At 39.8% G+C, this 20,386-nt stretch overlaps 1 protein-coding gene across 3 annotated transcripts in view; it reads left to right on the forward strand.

Annotated features, from left to right (window-relative positions):
• si:dkey-119f1.1 (Structural maintenance of chromosomes protein 6-like) overlaps window positions 1-20,386 on the forward strand; it is a 164,488-nt gene that overhangs the window by 88,043 nt on the left and 56,059 nt on the right. For all 3 annotated transcript variants that reach the window (XM_063004092.1, XM_063004094.1, XM_063004093.1), the window contains 4 exons: window positions 130-265; window positions 365-445; window positions 1,677-1,847; window positions 16,161-16,298. In XM_063004092.1, coding sequence (XP_062860162.1) covers window positions 130-265; window positions 365-445; window positions 1,677-1,847; window positions 16,161-16,298 — 526 coding nt within the window. The remainder of the gene's footprint in view (window positions 1-129; window positions 266-364; window positions 446-1,676; window positions 1,848-16,160; window positions 16,299-20,386) is intronic.

Below are 20,386 nucleotides of genomic sequence, written 5' to 3' on the forward strand. Positions count from 1 at the left end.
ATTAGCCAAAACATAACCATGGCTGCCTGTGAGCACCCCTTGCTGTTGATGAGAGACTTAACCTAGGTCCTAATTTTTTTGACTGATCAATGTATGTATTAAATTCAATTATCTTTTTCCACATTTTAGGGATTTACAAGCAGCTATGCAGATACAGGAGGCACATTTAGGCACTTTTAAGCAAGAAGTTCAACAAGTTGTTGATGATTTGCATCAGAATGAAGCTCTTATGAAAAGAACCCTGGATGACTGCAAAAAAATTAAGGTTTTTTTTTTCCTATTCAAGTAATGTTTTGTACAATTTTGGTGGTATTGGAATATATGATGATGCAATGTGAAATTTAACTGTAACTGAATCTTATAGGAACATCGGCGGAAACTTCAGTTGGAGATAAATGATCTGCAAAATTTAGATGAACCACAGTCAGAGGACCTAAAACCTCTGGTAGAGTTTTCCATTTTCCAGTATCTTCTCTGTTTTATTGGCCTTATTTATTATTATTATTTTGCTGCTATAAAAGCTCTGCGAGATGGCAAAGTTTTTGGAGCTTGTGTATGGTTATTTTATTAGCTACACCTACATATATGCACTTTATGGGTGTACAGTTACCATAATAGAAAAGGTCCTAAGTCTGGGTTTAGGCAGGTGATTTAAATGTTAACAACAAACAGTGAAAAAAATCATTATTGTCATGGTATAGGGGTTCATCAAAGCCAATAGCATAGGTGACTTGCATATGTGTGAAGTTGATAAAAATGCCTCATTTTTTGAGTGTGTTGCAGGCATAAAATTTTTAAATTATCAATATATACAAAATACAGTTTAGTTGGTCAGTGAAAGTACTAAAATCGTTTCTTTGTATCTTTGACATTTACATAAATTCACAGGTTCTTGTTTTTACTGCATTTTATTGCATAGTCATAACTTTTTTCAATGGGTTTTGTATTTAATGATAAAGGGAATAAGTTTTTTGAAAATTATTTAAAAATCAAAAACTGATTGTTCATTCAAAAAAGTATTCAAACCCTTTATTCATTGTTCTGTAGAAGCTCTTTTGGCTGCTTTTACAGCTGCAAGTCTTCTTATATGTGATTTTGGCAGTATATTATATCCTTTATTAAATCTGTCAACTTGAATGGCAAGCATCTGAGAATTGTTATCTTCAGGTTTCTCCACAGATGTTTGATATGCTTTAAGACTAGGCCACTCAACCTGAAACCCAGTGTGGTTTTGCTTATTTGCTTTGGGTCAAGCAAATGCTTTGTTAAAAGATGAACTGTGAATACAGTCTGAGTTTGTATGTGCTTTAAATGAGGTTTTCCTCAAGTAGGCCCTAACTGATACTACCATTTTATTTTTATCCAGACTTGAAATCAGCACTGAGTGAAGGTTTGTTTGTTATAACCTGTTTGTTATAAAAAAAGGAGGCTTCACAATAATAAAATCCAACTCAACTCAAATGTTTTATGAACTTCATTAAAAAAGGTCATTTAAGCTACATTGCATTTAATCTGACAGGCTTGGTATTATAAGTCACAAGATTTGGTGACGGTGGGTTTATTATTTTTAAGTTTAATAGTGAAAATGTGGTGATAAGGAGTCTGGTGTCATGTACAGCATAACCATTTGTATATGCATTGTTGTTTATTTTTCTGTTTTGTTTTTGTTTTTTAAGGAAGATGAGCTGGACGAGTTGAGTACCAGGTTATCTATGTGTCGTGAGACATATAAAACACAACAGCAACAGATGTTGACGCTTAAAATTGCATATGAGGAAGCAGAATTTCTCTACCGTCAGCAAAGAGAAGCAATACATAGTGTGGCTGAGAAGGCAGAACCCATTAAGGTCAGACATGGCTTAATAAAATTAATCAGGTTTCAAGTACTGAACTTGTTATCAACCCGGATTTTCAGTCAACCTTTATGCATTTTGGCATGCTCTCTCCACCAATTTTTTACGTTGCTGTTAGATGAATGTATGCCATTTCTGGGACAAAGATTCAAGCAGCTCGACGTTGTTTGATGACTTGTGACCATGTATTATGGTCCTCCACACCCTGGCCTGGCTATATTGTGTAAAGCATTGTCCTGCTGGAATCCACAAAGTTGTGGGAAGTTTTGGTCCAGGACCCAGGATAACCTTGTACAACCTGGCTATATTGCATAAAGCATTGCATTGTCCTGTGGAGCAGTAGGATCCAAGAAAACCTTGTACATGCATCCTCACAAGGTCTCTCTCTCTCCTCCCTCTCTCTCTCTCTCTCTCTCTCTCTCTCTCTCTCTCTCTCAATTCAATTTGCTTTATTGACATGACAAATTTACATATTTGTATTGTCAAAGCTTACATTAGTATATATAAATATTTGAAAAAAGAACAAGTATATACATAGAAAAAAATGGTAAGAAAATATTTAATATGTAGTAAAACAATTGTTCACACAAAAAGAGAGAAAATATTACTGTGTGTGTGGTGGGTGTGCGATGTGTGTGGTGGGTGTGTGGTGGGTGTGCGGGGGGGGGGGGGTGTTCGGGGGGTGGGTGGGGATATTATTTGGTGTTTCACTCACTGTCCCGGAGTGTGTGACACTCCTGTACATATCTGGCTGCAGTGGAGGCTGATGGTCCCTCTCCTAAAATAATGGCCAGTTTTTCACTGTCTGTCAGTGTTCTGAAGCCGCTCACCTCTCTTCCAAACTGATCAAAATATTTGTGTCTAATTGTTGTGTATTTTGGGCAGCTTAGAAGGAAGTGCACCTCTGTCTCAACCTCACCTGTCCTGCAGTGACCACACAGTCTCTCCTCTCTGGGGATCCAGGACTTTTTTAACCTGCCTCTCTCGATGGCCAGGCTGTGGTCACTCAGTCTGTATTTGGTGAGGATCTGTCTCTGCTTCGTATCTCGGACAGTGAGGAGATACGTGGCCAGGTTGTATTCATGTTTTAGGGTCAGATAGCAGTTTAGTCTGTTTTGGGATTGAGTTTGGGTTCTCCAATGTTCCAGATAAGTGTTTTTGAGGTGTTTGATAATTTGGGTGATTCTGATTGGTGTTTGGGAAGCAGTGCTGGTCAGAGAGTTAGGGTTGTTAGGGGTCAGTGTGTTGGTCAGTCTCTGGACCAGCTGACACAGGGGACTCTTTTCAGGGTAGAGCTCTTGGGATTGGAGTGCCTGAAACTGCAGGCTTGTTGTGGGACTGGATTTTAGGTGCATCCAGAATTTAAGGGCTCTTTTTTTAATATTAATGACTAATGGGTATCGGCCTAATTCAGCCCTGCATGCATTGGTTGGGGTTTTTCTTTGTACATGTAAAATCATTCTGCAGAATTCTGCATGCAGGACTTCAGTGGGATGCTTGTCCCATCTAGTGTAGTCATGATGACTGAGTGGACCCCATACTTCACTACCGTATAGCGCAATGGGCAGGATTATACTGTCGAAGATCTTTAACCAGATTCCAATTGGGATGTCAATCTTAATGAATTTGTTTTTAATTGAATAGAGGGCTCTGCAGGCCTTCTCTTTGTGCATCCACTGCCAGACCGAAGCCTCCTGAGGCACTGATTTTGAGCCCCAGGTAATCATAAGAAAGGGTGTGGTCTAGGGCGGTGTTTCCTAGATTGAAAGTGTACCTGCTCTCCTGAGATCTGGCTTTCTTTTGGAAGATCATAATTTTATATTTATCAGGATTTACTGTCAGGGCCCAGGTCTGACAGAACTTCTCCAGCAGATCCAGGTGCTGCTGAAGCCCCTTTTCTGTGGGCGACAGCAGCACCAGGTCATCCGCGTAGAGGAGAAATTTTACTTCCGTTTTATTTAGTGTCAGGCCGGGATTTGCAGATTGCTCCAATAACACCGCTAAATCATTGATATAGATATTAAATAGAGTAGGAGACAAGCTGCAACCCTGCCTGACACCACGCCCCTGAGTGAAGACCTCAGTCATTTTATTGCCAATTTTTACTCCACATTTATTATTGACATACATTGATTTAATGATGTCATAGACTTTACCCCCTACACCAATTTTATAATATAATCCTTCTTGCCAGATTGAATCAAATGCTTTTCTAAAATCTATAAAACATGCAAAAACTTTAGCATGATTTTGTTTGTGTAGATGTTGGTGGATTAGGGTGTGTAGGGTGTAAATATGGTCAGTAGTGCGATGATTTGGTAAAAAGCCGATCTGTCCATTACTCAGGACACTGTGCTCGGTAAGGAAGGCCTGTATCCGGGCGTTAATGATACAGCAGAACACCTTCCCCAGGTTACTGCTCACACAGATGCCTCTGTAGTTGTTGGGGTCGAATTTGTCTCCACTCTTGTAGATTGGGGAAATAAGCCCCCTGTTCCAGATCCCAGGAAAGCAGCCGGATTGGAGAACGATATTGAACAACCTGAGCAGAGCCTGCTGTAGCTGAGGACTGCTGCACTTCAGCATCTCAGTCCTGATGCTGTCAGGTCCGCAGGCTTTTCTGGATTTGAGTTTTTTAATTTGGGTATTCAATTCTTCCTGTGAAATTTGGTAATCAATTGGGTTCTGATAGTTTTTTATGGTAGATTCTAATATATTTAGATTTTCTATGATTTTTTGCTGTTCTGAATTAAAATCATCTGGTGGTAATTGCTCATATAATTGTTCAAAGTGATTTTTCCAGGTATTTGGATTTTCTATGGCCAGATGATGTGGGTTTTTGTTGCTCAGGTTGTTCCACAGTTCCCAGAATTGATTTTGGTCAATAGAGTTTTCAATTTTTTGTAGATACTGAGTATAATAGATGTGTTTTTTATGTCGTAAAATCTTTTTATATTCCCTTAGATTTGTAGCATAATTTGATCGAATTTGATGATTGTTTGGTTCTCTGTGTCTTTGGTTTGATAGATGTCTTAATTTCTGCCTGATTATTTTACAGTCTTCATCAAACCATTCTTCATTTTGTGGTTTTTGGTTTAGTTTGGTGTTTATAAAATTGAGACCTGCAATTTTAGCGGATTTATAATATATTCCATTAATTTTTGAAAAAGCTCTATCAACACCTGATTGGTTTAATTCAAATGATTCTGATAAAAAATTGTTAATATGATTAATGATTTCTGAGGAACCAACAGCAGATTTAAATTTAGCTTCGCTGTCATGATTCCATCTGAATGTTCGGTTTAACTGAGATGTTTTGCAGGGCTCATATTTCATGGTTCGATGCTGACTGAGTCGTTTAAGGTAAACATTGATTTGACAGTGATCAGAAAGTGGGAGTTGTGGTCTGACAGTGAACGCACTAATAGTGGAGGGGTCCATGTCAGTGATCGCATAGTCGACTACACTAGCTCCAAGAGCTGAACAGTATGTAAACCTCCCTAAAGAGTCCCCTCGGATCCTACCGTTAAGAATATACAGACCTGAGGATCGACAGAGGTGCACTAGCTCTTTACCATTCCTGTTCAGGGCGTGGTCAGGACTGTTTCTTTGAGAGCAGATAGTGCTGAAGTTGATGGATGTTTGTTTAAATATATACAACCCCTGGCAAAAATTATGGAATCACCACTCTTGGAAGATGTTCTTTCAAATGTTTAATTTTGTAGAAAAAAAATAAATCACAGACATGCCACAAAACTATCATTTCTCAAACTGTCAACCCTCTGGCATTAAGAAACAATAAAAAAAAGAAACAAATATAATAGTTGTGGTCAGTCACAATTGCTTTTTTTTAGATCAAGTAGAGGAAAAAAATATGGAATCACTCAAATCTGAGGAAAAAATTATGGAATCATTAGAAAACACTGCACCATTATTACTTTGTTGCACCACCTCTGGCTTTTATAATGGTTTAAACTCTCTGAGGCATGGAGTTGAGACAGTTGAAGGCAGATTGATGAAGAATACTGTTTGTCATTAGTTATAATGACAAACAGTATTCTTCATCAATCTGCCTTCAACTGTCTCTTGCTGTTGCCAGATCAGCTTTGCAGGTTGGAACCTTGTCATTGACCATTTTCTTCAATTTCCACCAGAGATTTTCAAATGGATTGAGATCCGGACTATTTGCAGGCCATGCCATTGACATTATATGTTTTCTTGAAGGAAAGTTTTCACGTCCTTTGCCCTATGGCAAGATGCATTATCATCTTGAAAAATGAAGTCATCATCACCAAACATCCTTTCAACTGATGGAATAAGAAAAGCGTCCAAAATTTCAATGTGGACTTTGGCATTTATTGAAGACCATCTCCCCTGTGCCTTTACCCGACATGCAGGCCCATATCATCAACAACTGTGGAAATTAACATGTTTTCTTTAGGCAGTTATCTTCATAAATTTCATTGGACAGACACCAAACAAAAGTTCCAGCATCATCACCTTGCCCAGTGCAGATTCGCGATTCATCACTGAAGATCACTTTTATCCAGTCACCCACAGTCCACGATTGCTTTTCTTTAGCCTACTTTAACCTTGTTCTTTTCTTTTTAGGTGTTAATGATGGCTTTTGTTTGGCTTTTCTGTATGTAAATCCCATTTCTTTTAGGTGATTTCTTACAGTTCAGTCACAGACATTGACTCCACTTTCCGGCCACTTGTTTCTCATTTGTTTTGTTGTGCATTTTCTGTTTTCAAGACATATTGCTTTAAGTTTTCTATCTTGATGCTTTGATGTCTTACTTGGTCTACCAGTATGCTTCCCTTTTACAACCTTCCCATTTTGTTTGTACTTGGTCCAGATTTTAAACACAGCTTACTGGGAACAACCAACATCTTTTGCGACATTCCACAATGATTTATCTTCTTGAAGGAGTTTTATAATCCTCTCATTTGTTTCAACTGACATATCTTGTGTTGGAACCATGATTCATGACAATCTGCTTTGTGCAACAGCTCTCCGAGGTGTAAGCACTCTTTTTAAACTGAAGAATAATTAGCAAATCTAATCTGCTGTAGATGTTTTGTTTTTAAACTGCAAATTACAGAGTGATTCCATAATTTTTTCCTCAGATTTGAGTGATTCCATATTTTTTTCCTCTACTTGATCTAAAAAAAGCAATTGTGACTGACCACAACTATTATATTTGTTTCTTTTTTTTTATTGTTTCTTAATGCCAGAAGGTTGACATTTTGAAAAATGATAGTTTTGTGGCATGTCTGTGATTTATTTTTTTTCTACAAAATTAAACAATTGACAGAACATCTTCCAAGAGTGGTTATTCCATAATTTTTGCCAGGGGTTGTATTTGTTACCAGCAGAATCGATGATATCGTTCTCATTGCCTGTTCTGGCATTTAAATCTCCAACAAGCATGACATTCCCCTGGGCCTGAAAATGTCTGATTTCCTGCTGAAGGTTCTCAAAGAAACAATCCTGATAGTACGGAGACTCTAGAGGGGGGGTGTAAGCTGCACATATGTACAAGTCATTTTCACATTCAGTTATGTTTTTATTTAATTTTAGCCAAATATATGTTGAATGTCTTTTGGATTCTGACAAATATGATGATAAATTGTCCTTATACCATATTTTAACCCCCCCGCAGTCTCTACCATGTTTTATATTGCTGTGTTTTATAGAGGGCAGCAGAATTTCCCTGTAATTTGGGGGACAGTGAGTGTTGGTGTTATCTTTACACCATGTTTCAATTAGTATGATAATGTCTTGGCCAGAAATGCATGTTAAAAAATCTAAATTTGTGGTTTTAAAACCAAATGTTGAGGAATATAGTCCTTGAATGTTCCAGGAAGAGATTGTAAGAGATTTCATTCTAAGTAAATTATTAAATATTGATTATTAGCCATATACAACAGAAAGCAACAGTAATAATTAAGTTAATTAAGTATATTAAGTATATAAATATAAAAAGGATATATTGTTTTGTGTAATTATCCAACAAGTCTGCAGACGAGCTGGAGCAAGCTGCCTCACTTCCTCAAGGGCTGGATGGTCTGGTTGTTTAATACCAGATACAACCTGTGCATAGGAGGGTTGTTGGCAGGTTGGTGGTAGAGCCTCTGCTGCAGTGATGCACCAGGATCTGCTGGATTCTGCAGTGAGATGCTGGGATCTGCTGGATCCTGCAGTGAGATGCTGGGATCTGGTTGGTGCTGCAGTGAGATGCTGGAATCTGGTTGGTGCTGCAGTGAGATGCTGGGATCTGGTCGATGCTGCAGTGGGACGCTGGGGTTTGGTGGGCGCTGTGTTGCTGGATGTGGCTCTACTGTGTCCTGCATTACTGGGAGTGGCTCTGTTTGGTCTGCCTCTCTTGGGTTGCACTGTACTCTTAGGCCGGGGCTTTGTACGGCTCCTCCCAGATCATATGCTAACATCCAGATGTTGTTTTTGTCCACATGCACATGGTCATGTAGGTGTTCTGGAGTTAGCGCTGGGTGATGGGCAATTGTAATGCCCGTGATCTTGGCACATTCTCTGCTGACAGCATCATTAATGTCCTTGATCATCTCACAGGGAATGTCTCGTCGTGGGAGTAAGGTAGAGATGGTGATGTTGGCTTTTGGGAATTCTTTACGAGCTTTTTGAGCCATTTGTACCACCATCAGTGACAGACTTTTCCCACAAGAGTGAAGCTGGTTTGTTCCTGTGTGTATGATGATGTTATCAGGTGCACCTATCTGTGTATGATGAAGCAGATTATGTGCTGCCTGGGTTGTGGGACACCAGAATTTCCCCACTCTGTGTGTTGGGAACATCTGCTTGTGTCTCAGAAATTTCCCATTAGAGTCGATGAGAATGGCTGTTTTAGGAGGACAAAGTGAGGCTGAAGATGGGCAGAGCCCCGACTCATTCTGAGCACCGCTGGAGGGGCGGGGTTCTGGCTCATTCTGTGTAGCGCTGGAGGGGCGGGGCTCGGGTTCTTTCTGAGCACCGCTGGAGGGGCGGGGCTCTGGCTCATTCTGTGTAGCGCTGGAGGGGCGGGGCTCGGGTTCTTTCTGAGCACCGCTGGAGGGGCGGGGCTCTGGCTCATTCTGTGTACTGCTGGAGGGGCGGAGCTCCGACTCTCTCTGAGTAGCGCTGGAGGGGCGGAGCTCTGGCTCATTCTGTGTAGCGCTGGAGGGGCGGAGCTCCGACTCTCTCTGAGTAGCGCTGGAGGGGCGGAGCTCCGACTCTCTCTGAGTAGCGCTGGAGGGGCGGAGCTCTGACTCATTCTGTGTAGCGCTGGAGGGGCGGAGCTCCGACTCTCTCTGAGTAGCGCTGTAGGGGCGGAGCTCCGCCTCTTTCTGGCTGCTGTTAGGTTTGCTGTTCGCATCTGTGTGGTGTTTTGTAGTCACCTTTAGCAGCTGGTCTGTGAGGGTGGAGATCCGTCTGTCCTTCTGCTCCAGTTCCTCTTTAATTCTTATTATTTCCGTTTTGAGAATCGTATTTTCTCTCTGGAGCAGATTCACAGTTTCTTCTATCTGTCCCATTTTCACATTTGCCTCGATTTTGTGTTGGTTCATTTCAGCTTTCAGTTGCTGCAGAAGATCCTCCTCATGAAGTTTATTTTCCTTCATCTCTATTAACTCCATCTCTAGGAGTGAGAGGCAGTCCTGAATGCGCTTGACTGTAGCGGGTGATCTGGGTGCTGCAGGGCTGGTGGTAGTTGAGGCTGTGTTGGAACAGGCTGCTAGAAGAGGGCTGGAAGCTGAGTGTGGGGGTGAGGTAGACAGCACAGCACTGGATGTAGGGGCCTGAATGGGTTTGTTTCTTTCAACAAGTGACCTCAGTCTTTGGAAGTCCTTTTCAAAGTTCTGAAGTTGTATTTCAGGTCCCTGGATCATAATGGTTCCAGTTTTATAAAAATGTATGTTAAATTTAGGTGTGGTGTCAAGGTACAGCTGTCTAATTGTTTTGTTTCCACACATTTTATAGTTCCTCTGGTCAGCTAGAAGAGTAGTGTGCCAAATATCTGGGTGATCAGTGTAGAACACCAGGTCAAATTTAACTTCTCTTCCATTGATCAGAGTGAAATCAGCTCGGAGTGTCTCAGGGTGTTCTCTCAGTATTTCTGCCTTGTATTTTTTCTTTTTACTCTCACTGTTGGCCTCTTCAGGGTAGCTGATAGTTAGAGAGCTGAGGCTGTGCTCAGTTTGCTGGCTCAGTATTGTGTTCATTTTCAAACTGACAGATTCTAATGGCAGTTGGTGGCAGTTGAAGATTCTGTCTAACTGAGTTACAGCTAACAGTCCTTATACATGTTTCAAATACATAAAAATATACACAAAAATAAGCTTACCCCCTTTCTTATTAGCCAACTCAGCCTGGTTTGTTGATTGGTTGTTGTTTTCCTGTGATTTTCTTGTTTTTTTCCAGATTTCTCCACTCTGTTAGTCAGTCTCTGTTGTTTTGATTTGACTGAGTGGGCCTGAGTTGATAGGTAAAACTTGTTAGTTGTATTTCTTCTTCTTCTTTTTAGTTGATTGATCCAAAAATTGCTCTAAATGTGCCTGATATATTCATCCAGAGTTTAGATTACTGCTAACCGTCGTATATGTCCAAAAAAAGCTTAAAATTTCAGGAGCTCATATTCCTTGCTGTTGTTTAGAATCCTCTCTCTCTCTCTCTCTCTCTCTCTCTCTCTCTCTCTCTCTCTCTCTATATATATATATATATATATATATATATATATATATATATATATATATATATATATATATATACAGTATATACACACACAGTATATATACAGTATATACACCGATCAACCATAACATTAAAACCACCTCCTTGTTTCTACACTCACTGTTCATTTTATCAGCTCCACTTACCATATAGAAGCACTTTGTAGTTCTACAATTACTGACTGTAGTCTATCTGTTTTTCTGCATGCTTTGTTAGCCCCCTTTCATGCTGTTCTTCAATGATCAGGACTCTCCCAGGACCACTACCACTACTAGGACTGGGCGATATGGATCAAAAATAATATCTCGATATTTTTTTGCTGAACAACGATATACGATATATATCTCAATATTTTTTCATCCCATAAGGTAATAACAAAAAGACACTTCTGAGACAAAGCTACATGTTCCAAATTTTTTACAGGCACTTTTATTAACATTCATGCTGGGGAAGCTTTAACTATTTTTAAAGAAAAAGTTTGTTGTTTTTTAACGTCTCACCTGTCATGTAATGTGAATTACAAATATATTGTCTGGCCCTTTAAGAATGTTAAGTGCACTATAGGGCGCAGGGAGCGAGTGTGTAGGGAAGATATCAGAAATGTTTCCGGCTGTGCTTATGTTCTTCTGTTGTTTTGCACTGAGCTTGTGTGACATTAAAAGTAGCGTTCTCATTAAACCCCCACTCACATGTTTGGACTTTATACATTATTTTACATCAGTCGCCATAACATTAACATTTGCATTATTATTTTTTTATTTACCGTATAGAACTCAGAGCTAATCGTTCATGTTACTGTGTAACTATTACAACATCCGAACCATCTCCAGAAAGACGAACTGTCGGATCTAATTGGAACGCAACATCTATATTGATATAAGCGATATTGTCTTATCTTATATGGCGTATAAAATATAAAATATAAAATATATCGATATTTTATAAAATCTCGATATATCGCCCAGCCCTAACCACTACTATATACTATATTGCCAAAAGTATTCGCTCGTCTGCCTTGACACGCATAGGACTTGAGTGACATCCCATTCTTAATCCATAGGGTTTAATATGATGTCGCCCCACCTTTCGCAGCTATAACAGCTTCAACTCTTCTGGGAAGGCTTTCCACAAGGTTTAGGAGTGTGTGTATGGGAATTTTTGACCATTCATCCAGAAGCACATTTGTGAGGTCAGACACTGATGTTGGACTGGCACGCAGTCTCCACTGTAATTCGTCCCAAAGGTGTTCTATCGGTTTGAGGTCAGGACTCAGGCAGGCCAGTCAAGTTCTTCCACACCAAACTCACTCATCCATGTCTTTATGGACCTTGCTTTGTGCACTGGTGCGCAGTCATGTTGGAACAGGAAGGGGCCATCCCCAAACTGTTCTCACAAAGTTAGGAGCATGAAATTGTCCAAAATCTCTTGGTATGCTGAAGCATTAGGAGTTCCCTTCACTGAAACTAAGGGGCTGAGCCTATCTCCTGAAAAACAACCCCACACCATAATCCCCCCTCCACCAAACTTTACACTTGGCACAATGCAGTCAGACAAGTACCGTTCTCCTGGCTCGTCCATCGGATTGCCAGACTCGTCCATTGGATTGCCAGACGGAAAAGCGTTATTCGTCACTCCAGAGAACACGTCTCCACTGCTCTACAGTCCAGTGGTGGCGTGCGTTACACCACTGCATCCGACACTTTGCATTGCGCTTGGTGATGTAGAGCTTCCACTTTGTTATAATACCACTGACAGTTGACTGTGGAATATGTATTAGCGAGGAAATTTCACGACTGGACTTTTCACAGTACCACGCTGGAATTCACTGAGCTCCTGAGAGCAACCCATTCTTTCACAAATGTTTGTAGAAGCAGTCTGCATGCCTAGGTGCTTGGTTTTATACACCTGTAACCATGGAAGTGATTCGAACACCTGAATTCAATGATTTGGATGGGTGAGTGAATACTTTTGGCAATATAGTGTATATAGTGTGTATTGTGCTGGTATGAGTGGATAAGACACAGCAATGCTAATGGAGTTTTTAAACCCCTCACAATCACTGCTTGATTAAGAATAGTCCACCAACCAGCCAACAGCACCTCGTGGGCAGCATCCTGTGACCACTGATGAAGGTCTAGAAGATGACCAACTCAAACAGCAGCAATAGTTGAGCGATCGTCTCTGACTTTACATCTACAAGGTGGACCAACTAGGTAGGAGTGTGAAATAGAGTGGACAGTGAGTAAACACGGTATTTAAAAACTCCAGCAGCACTGCTGTGTCTGATCCACTCATCCACCAGCACAACACACACTAACACACCACCACCATGTCAGTGTCACTGCAGTGCTGAGAATGATCCACCACCTAAATAATACCTGCTCTGTGGTGGTCCTCTGGGGGTCCTGACCATTGAAGAACAGGGTGAAAGCAAGTTAAAAAAGCGTGCAGAAAAACAGATAGACTACAGTCAGTAATTGTAGAACTACAAAGTGCTTCTATATGGTAAGTAGAGCTGATAAAATTGACAGTGAGTGAGGTGGTTTTAATGTTGTTGCTAATCATTATATATTAGGGCTGTCAAAGTTAACGCGATAATAACGCATTAACGCGATCTCAATTTAACGCGATTTTAAAAAATAGTGCCGTTCTGTACAGGAAAAATTTACCTATACAGGCAGTGAGTGCCATGTAGAATTACATCACGAAGACCCGCATTGTTATATTTGGTATTTAACCACGAAATACAAATGACACTAGTTATGTGGAGAACGTGTTGTCTTTATTGCTTAATCCACAACTTGGAGCATCACACTTAAACATAACACGCCGTTACCCGCTGGTCACCTGATAGACATATCAGCTCAGTGACGTACAGTGGTAATGTGATACGCAGATCACGTAAATGATATATATCACACGCATGATAATAATAAGCTTTTTTCTCTCTTAATTTTCCCTGACAAGTGAAAAACCAAAATATAGCAACCTTAACATTATGAGGAAGAATTTCAAAAATATTCCTTTGCAATACTTTATCATTTCAAGAATATGATACAGACTGACCAACACTATTAAGCCAAATCAGCATTGAAAATTGACTTTACTTTTAATAGCCTTCTACAATGCTGGTGCTTCTTAAAACTGAATATTTTCTTTTAAACAGAAGTGTTATTTCAATGCTATTAAATTGTTTTCTAACAAAATCGGATAACCGCCCAATCTGGCAACACTGGAACGCGTTATTATTATCGCGTTAACTTCGACAGCCCTAATAAAAACGTATTCTGATGTCCAGTTAGCAGTGTAGGGTTTATATAGCAGCAGGTAGAATAAGGTGAGAATAAGGTGCAAAAACAATGCAATATTGTGCAAAGATGCAAGTAATATAGTCACTAGTATGAGTTGTCAGAACCCAGGGAACAAGACTGTGTCGATTGTGAATGAGTTTTTGTGTATGTTAGTGTATGTACACCGATCAGCCATAACATTAAAACCACCTCCTTTTAAAAAAGGCCAGTGATAGCTCAGTGGTTAAGGTACTGGACTAGTAAACAGAAGGTTGCCGGTTCAAGCCCCGCCACCACCAAGTTGCCACTGTTGGGTCCTTGAGCAAGGCCCTTAACCCTCAATTGCTCATTGTGTAAGTCGCTTTGGATAAAAGCGTCTGCTAAATGCTGAAAATGTAAATGTAAAAAAAAAAAAAAAATGCGATTAACTATATGAAGTTCTGAGATTAATCGCGATTAAAAAATTTAATCGTTTGACAGCCATAGTATATACATATACAGTGTATCACAAAAGTGAGTACACCCCTCACATTTCTGCAAATATTTCATTATATCTTTTCATGGGACAACACTATAGACATGAAACTTGGATATAACTTAGAGTAGTCAGTGTACAGCTTGTATAGCAGTGTAGATTTACTGTCTTCTGAAAATAACTCAACACACAGCCATTAATGTCTAAATAGCTGGCAACATAAGTGAGTACACCCCACAGTGAACATGTCCAAATTGTGCCCAAATGTGTCGTTGTCCCTCCCTGGTGTCATGTGTCAAGGTCCCAGGTGTAAATGGGGAGCAGGGCTGTTAAATTTGGTGTTTTGGGTACAATTCTCTCATACTGGCCACTGCCATGAGGTGCCATTCAACATGGCACCTCATGGCAAAGAACTCTCTGAGGATGTGAGAAATAGAATTGTTGCTCTCCACAAAGATGGCCTGGGCTATAAGAAGATTGCTAACACCCTGAAACTGAGCTACAGCATGGTGGCCAAGGTCATACAGCCGTTTTCCAGGACAGGTTCCACTCGGAACAGGCTTCGCCAGGGTCGACCAAAGAAGTCGAGTCCACGTGTTCGGCGTCATATCCAGAGGTTGGCTTTAAAAAATAGACACATGAGTGCTGCCAGCATTGCTGCAGAGGTTGAAGACGTGGGAGGTCAGCCTGTCAGTGCTCAGACCATACGCCGCACACTGCATCAACTCGGTCTGCATGGTCGTCATCCCAGAAGGAAGCTGACGCACAAGAAAGCCCGCAAACAGTTTGCTGAAGACAAGCAGTCCAAGAACATGGATTACTGGAACGCCCTGTGGTCTGACGAGACCAAGATAAGCTTGTTTGGCTCAGATGGTGTCCAGCATGTGTGGCGGCGCCCTGGTGAGAAGTACCAAGACAACTGTATCTTGCCTACAGTCAAGCATGGTGGTGGTAGCATCATGGTCTTGGGCTGCATGAGTGTTGCTGGCACTGGGGAGCTGCAGTTCATTGAGGGAAACATGAATTCCAACATGTACTGTGACATTCTGAAACAGAGCATGATCCCCTCCCTTCGAAAACTGGGCCTCATGGCAGTTTTCCAACAGGATAACGACCCCAAACACAACCTCCAAGATGACAACTGCCTTGCTGAGGAAGCTGAAGGTAAAGGTGATGGACTAAACCCAATTGAGCACCTGTGGCGCATCCTCAAGTGGAAGGTGGAGGAGTTCAAGGTGTCTAACATCCACCAGCTCCGTGATGTCATCATGGAGGAGTGGAAGAGGATTCCAGTAGCAACCTGTTCAGCTCTGGTGAATTCCATGCCCAGGAGGGTTAAGGCAGTGCTGGATAATAATGGTGGTCACACAAAATATTGACACTTTGGGCACAATTTGGACATGTTCACTGTGGGGTGTACTCACTTATGTTGCCAGCTATTTAGACATTAATGGCTGTGTGTTGAGTTATTTTCAGAAGACAGTAAATCTACACTGCTATACAAGTTGTACACTGACTACTCTAAGTTATATCCAAGTTTTATTTCTATAGTGTTGTCCCATGAAAAGATATAATGAAATATTTGCAGAAATGTGAGGGGTGTACTCACTTTTGTGATACACTGTAAATGAAAGTGTCCTGCGACTTTTGACTCACCTTGTATATACATCTCTCTCTCTGTGTGTGTGTGTGTGTGTGTGTGTGTGTGTGTGTGTGTGTGTGTGTGTGTGTGTGTGTGTGAGATTTATTTTTACATTAAGTCAAATTCATTCAAATGTTTAATTTATTTTTGCACCCAGGAGTTGTTGAGTCTGAGTGACCAGGAAGTAGAGAAGAGCAAGCACCATCATAAACATTATGAGGATAAACGTAAAGCCCATATCAACAACATCCAGTCTTTACGGAATATCTTGGGAGATAAGGAGCAAGAAATTAAGGTATTATTAAATAAAATAAAAAAATGTAAAAATCTAATATTAAAGTACAAAAAGTAACAATTACTTTATCAAGCTGATGTCTATTTTCAGACGAATTCTTGAAAGGTCAATAATTTGTGAATGTGAATAAAAAGAAAGGGTTGTAGCATTGGTGATTCAAGCCATGAGCTCAGTATGATATTTATCAAACACTGCCCAGGTTTCTAGCTAGCATCCTTAGTAGGGATGTAACGATACACTCTACCCACGATACGATACGATTCACGATACTGGGATCACGATACGATTTTTTCCGATTTTTTAAAACAAAATTAAATTGAAGACAAGTTATGACAAAGTTTCCATTTATTACTTCTATTTGTGCTTATATTTAATTTATCTACATAATGATGTCATTTTATTTCCGAGGTAGGCACAAACTATGCATAATAATGCTGCACATAAAAAAATATAGCGCCAGTGCCCTCTGCTGTTTAAAGTGAATATCGATTCATCTTAATGACATAGGGTTGTAGATCCTGATTATGTAGTCAAACTCACTAAAGAAGTCATGCTTTTACCTAAATGTACCCACCTGTTCTAGAGCCCCTGAAAGCAGTTTGGTTGTGGACCAGTCCAAAACCTTACTATTTGTTGGTTGTCACAGCAATAAGACATATGACTGTTGTAAGCCCATCATACAAAGCTCTAAACCTAAAAGGAAATTAAAAGATAGCTGATGTGTCTCTGTGTTTAGCAAGTCAAGTCAACTTTATTTATATAGCGCTTTTTACAATAGACATTGTATCAAAGCAACTTTACAAAATCCAGGACCAACAGATACAAAAACCCCTGTTGAGCAAGCCGAGGGCGACTGTGGCAAGGAAAAATTCCCTGAAAATTACAGGAAGAAACCTTGAGAGGAACCAGACTCAGCAGGGCCCATCCTTCTTGGGTGGTCTGGAGGATACTTTAAATAAATGCACGATTTACACAAAGCATACAAACACAGAATTAAATTATCTAAAAGTTATAACTGGTAATAAATAGATAAATAATAATAGAGTTGTTATTCGCTCTAGTCTTCAATAAAGTCTGTAGTGATTTCTTGTCATTCTTGGTGCAATTACTCCAGACCCGTCACATCCGGCAGGAGCAGCATCGTTGTCACTGCAGTCTCGACTTTAATCGTTAACCTCGACGGGTAAACAGGTTTCCATCAGAATGCCTTTGGAGTAAAACAACAAAGAATGTAGTTAATAATGTACAATGCTAGTTGAGTAAAACAGTTTTACAGAGAGTTTTAGACTCCGGCAGCCCTAAATATTACAGCATAACTAAAAGGGAGAGCAAGCGGGTAACAAGGTCATATGAAGGCTTTCACAGGACATCAGCGCCCACCTCTCCTACCCAAACCGGAGTGATCGGACAGGAGAGGCAGAACGACAGCAACCCGTCCCTGATCACCACAAGTTTCTATGACCAAGAACCCCCAAGCTCTGCGCCTTTGTCTATACTGATCAAAAGCCTGAGAAAATAAATATGTTTTCAGTCTAGACTTAAACATTGAGACTGTGTCCGAATCCCGAACAGAGGCAGGAAGATTATTCCAAAGTTGTGGAGCTTTGTAAGAAAATGCTCTTCCACCAGCTATGGTCTTTTTAATTTTAGGAACTATAAGTAACCCTGCATCTTGTGAGCGAAGTGGACGCGCTGGGTTGTAGTGATTAATTATTTCACTCAGATACTGTGGAGCCAGACCATGTAGCGCTTTATAGGTTAGTAAAAGTATTTTGTAATCAATGCGGAATTTAACTGGCAGCCAGTGTAGAGATGATAGAACAGGAGTAATATGATCAAATTTTTTAGTTCTAGTTAGCACTCGAGCTGCTGCATTTTGAACTAACTGGAGTTTGTTTATGGATCTACCAGAGCATCCAGTTAGAAGAGCATTACAATAATCTAACCGAGAAGTTATAAACGCATGGATCAGTTTTTCAGCGTCATTAACATAGTATATTTCTTATTTTAGAAATATTACGCAAATGATAGAAAGCAACTCTAGTAATATTATTAACGTGTGTATCAAAGGAGAGATCTGAATCTATTGTGACACCCAAGTTTTTTACATCTGGGCTGGGAGTAACAGAGAAAGTGTTTAGGTTTAGCACCAGGTTGGACAACTTGTCTCTTGCAGCTTTAGAGCCAACAAGTAAAACCTCAGTTTTACCTGAATTAAGTAAAAGAAAATTACACTACATCCAGTTTTTTATGTCGTTTACACAATCTTCTATCTTACTGATTGTGTCAGTATCATTTGGTTTGGCTGATATATACAGCTGTGTGTCATCTGCATAGCAGTGAAATTTTATGCCATGTTTATGAATAATTTCACCTAGTGGAAGCATATAGTGTAAATAATAGCGGTCCCAGTACCGACCCCTGTGGAACACCACACTTTACTTTTGTAGTTTCCGAGCATTTATTATTTACATAAACAAATTGCAAGCGGTCAGTCAGATATGATTGAAACCAAGAGAGTGCGAGTCCTTTAACACCTACTGTATTTTCTAGCCTCTCCAGTAAAATGTTATGATCGACCGTATCAAACGCTGCACTAAGATCTAATAGAACCAAAAAAGATACACATCCATTATCAGAAGACATTAACAACTCGTTAACTACTCTAATTAATGCGGTTTCGGTACTATGGTTGGGTCTAAATCCTGATTGAAATTTTTCATGAATACAATTTTCATTCAAATAAGAACATAATTGTTTGGAAACGGCTTTTTCTAATATCTTAGAGACAAAAGGAAGGTTTGAAATTGGCCTATAATTAGATAAAACATGTGGATCAAGATTAGGTTTTTTCAATCAGGGGTTTAATAACGGCACTTTTAAACAATTTAGGAACATACCCAAGGCTAAGGGATGCATTGATTAATGTAAGCAGGGGCTGTACAATAGCTGGGAGTAAATCTTTAAGTAAACGAGTTGGAACAGGATCGAGTATACACGATGATGACTTCGATGATTTAATCAACACAGTTAGTTCATTTTGGGAGATTGGATTAAAGGAATTTAGTTGGATTAACTCGTTACTATTATCACCACTTCTGCTCAGAGTGAGTCCATACTTAACATTGGCAAGTGACACACTTTGACTCTGAAGTCGTATTTTTTCTATCTTGTCATTAAAGAATTTTAAAAAATCATCGCTGGTACAGTCAGGTGGTATATTAGATTCAGTTTCATTGACGTTTTTAGTTAATTTGGACACTGTCTTGAAAAGGAATCTAGGATTGTTTTTATTTTTCTCTATTAGGGACGAATAATATAAAGATTTAGCTTTTATAAGGGCATGTTTATACTCAGTTAGAGCATCTTTCCAAGCAATCTTATACACTTCCAGTGTAGTGTGATGCCACTTGCGTTCTAATTTCCGTGCTGCTTGTTTAAGTGCGCATGTGTGGTCATTGTATCAAGGAGCAAGTTTTTTCTCCCTAATCAGTTTAGTTTTGAGTGGGGCTACGTTATCTAAGGTTGTGCGCAGTACGGTCTCTAGGTTTTGAGTTGCCTGATCTAGTTCTTTAGGTTCTGATGCTGATATATTTGGTAATTCTGGTAGGCAGTTTATGAACGATGCTGCAGTTGCAGATGTAATAGTGCGCTTACATTTAAAACGATGTGGTTGCTGTATATTACTGGACAGGGACACTTCATAAATTTGTAGCGAGTGATCAGAAATTAAGTCATTCTGTGGTACGATTACCAGGTTGTCTATGTTTATACCATAAGTAAGTATTAAATCTAAGGTATGTTTACAGCAGTGAGTGGGTCCTGTTACATTTTGGGTGATGCCTAAGGATTCTAAAATAGAATCAAACGCAATTTTGAGTGGATTACACTTATCCTCATAATGAATATTAAAGTCACCAACAATTAAAGCATTTTTAGTTGATAAGACTAATTTAGAAAGAAAATCTGCAAATTCGTTAAGAAATTCTGAGTAAGGACCAGGGGGTCGATAAACAGTAACCAGCTTAAACATACTAGTTTTATCAGATGAACATTTATTGGCTATGTCAGAGATAAGAACTTCAAAC

The sequence above is a fragment of the Trichomycterus rosablanca genome, chromosome 11 (genome assembly GCF_030014385.1).
Source record: "Trichomycterus rosablanca isolate fTriRos1 chromosome 11, fTriRos1.hap1, whole genome shotgun sequence".
Classification (NCBI taxonomy): domain Eukaryota; kingdom Metazoa; phylum Chordata; class Actinopteri; order Siluriformes; family Trichomycteridae; genus Trichomycterus; species Trichomycterus rosablanca.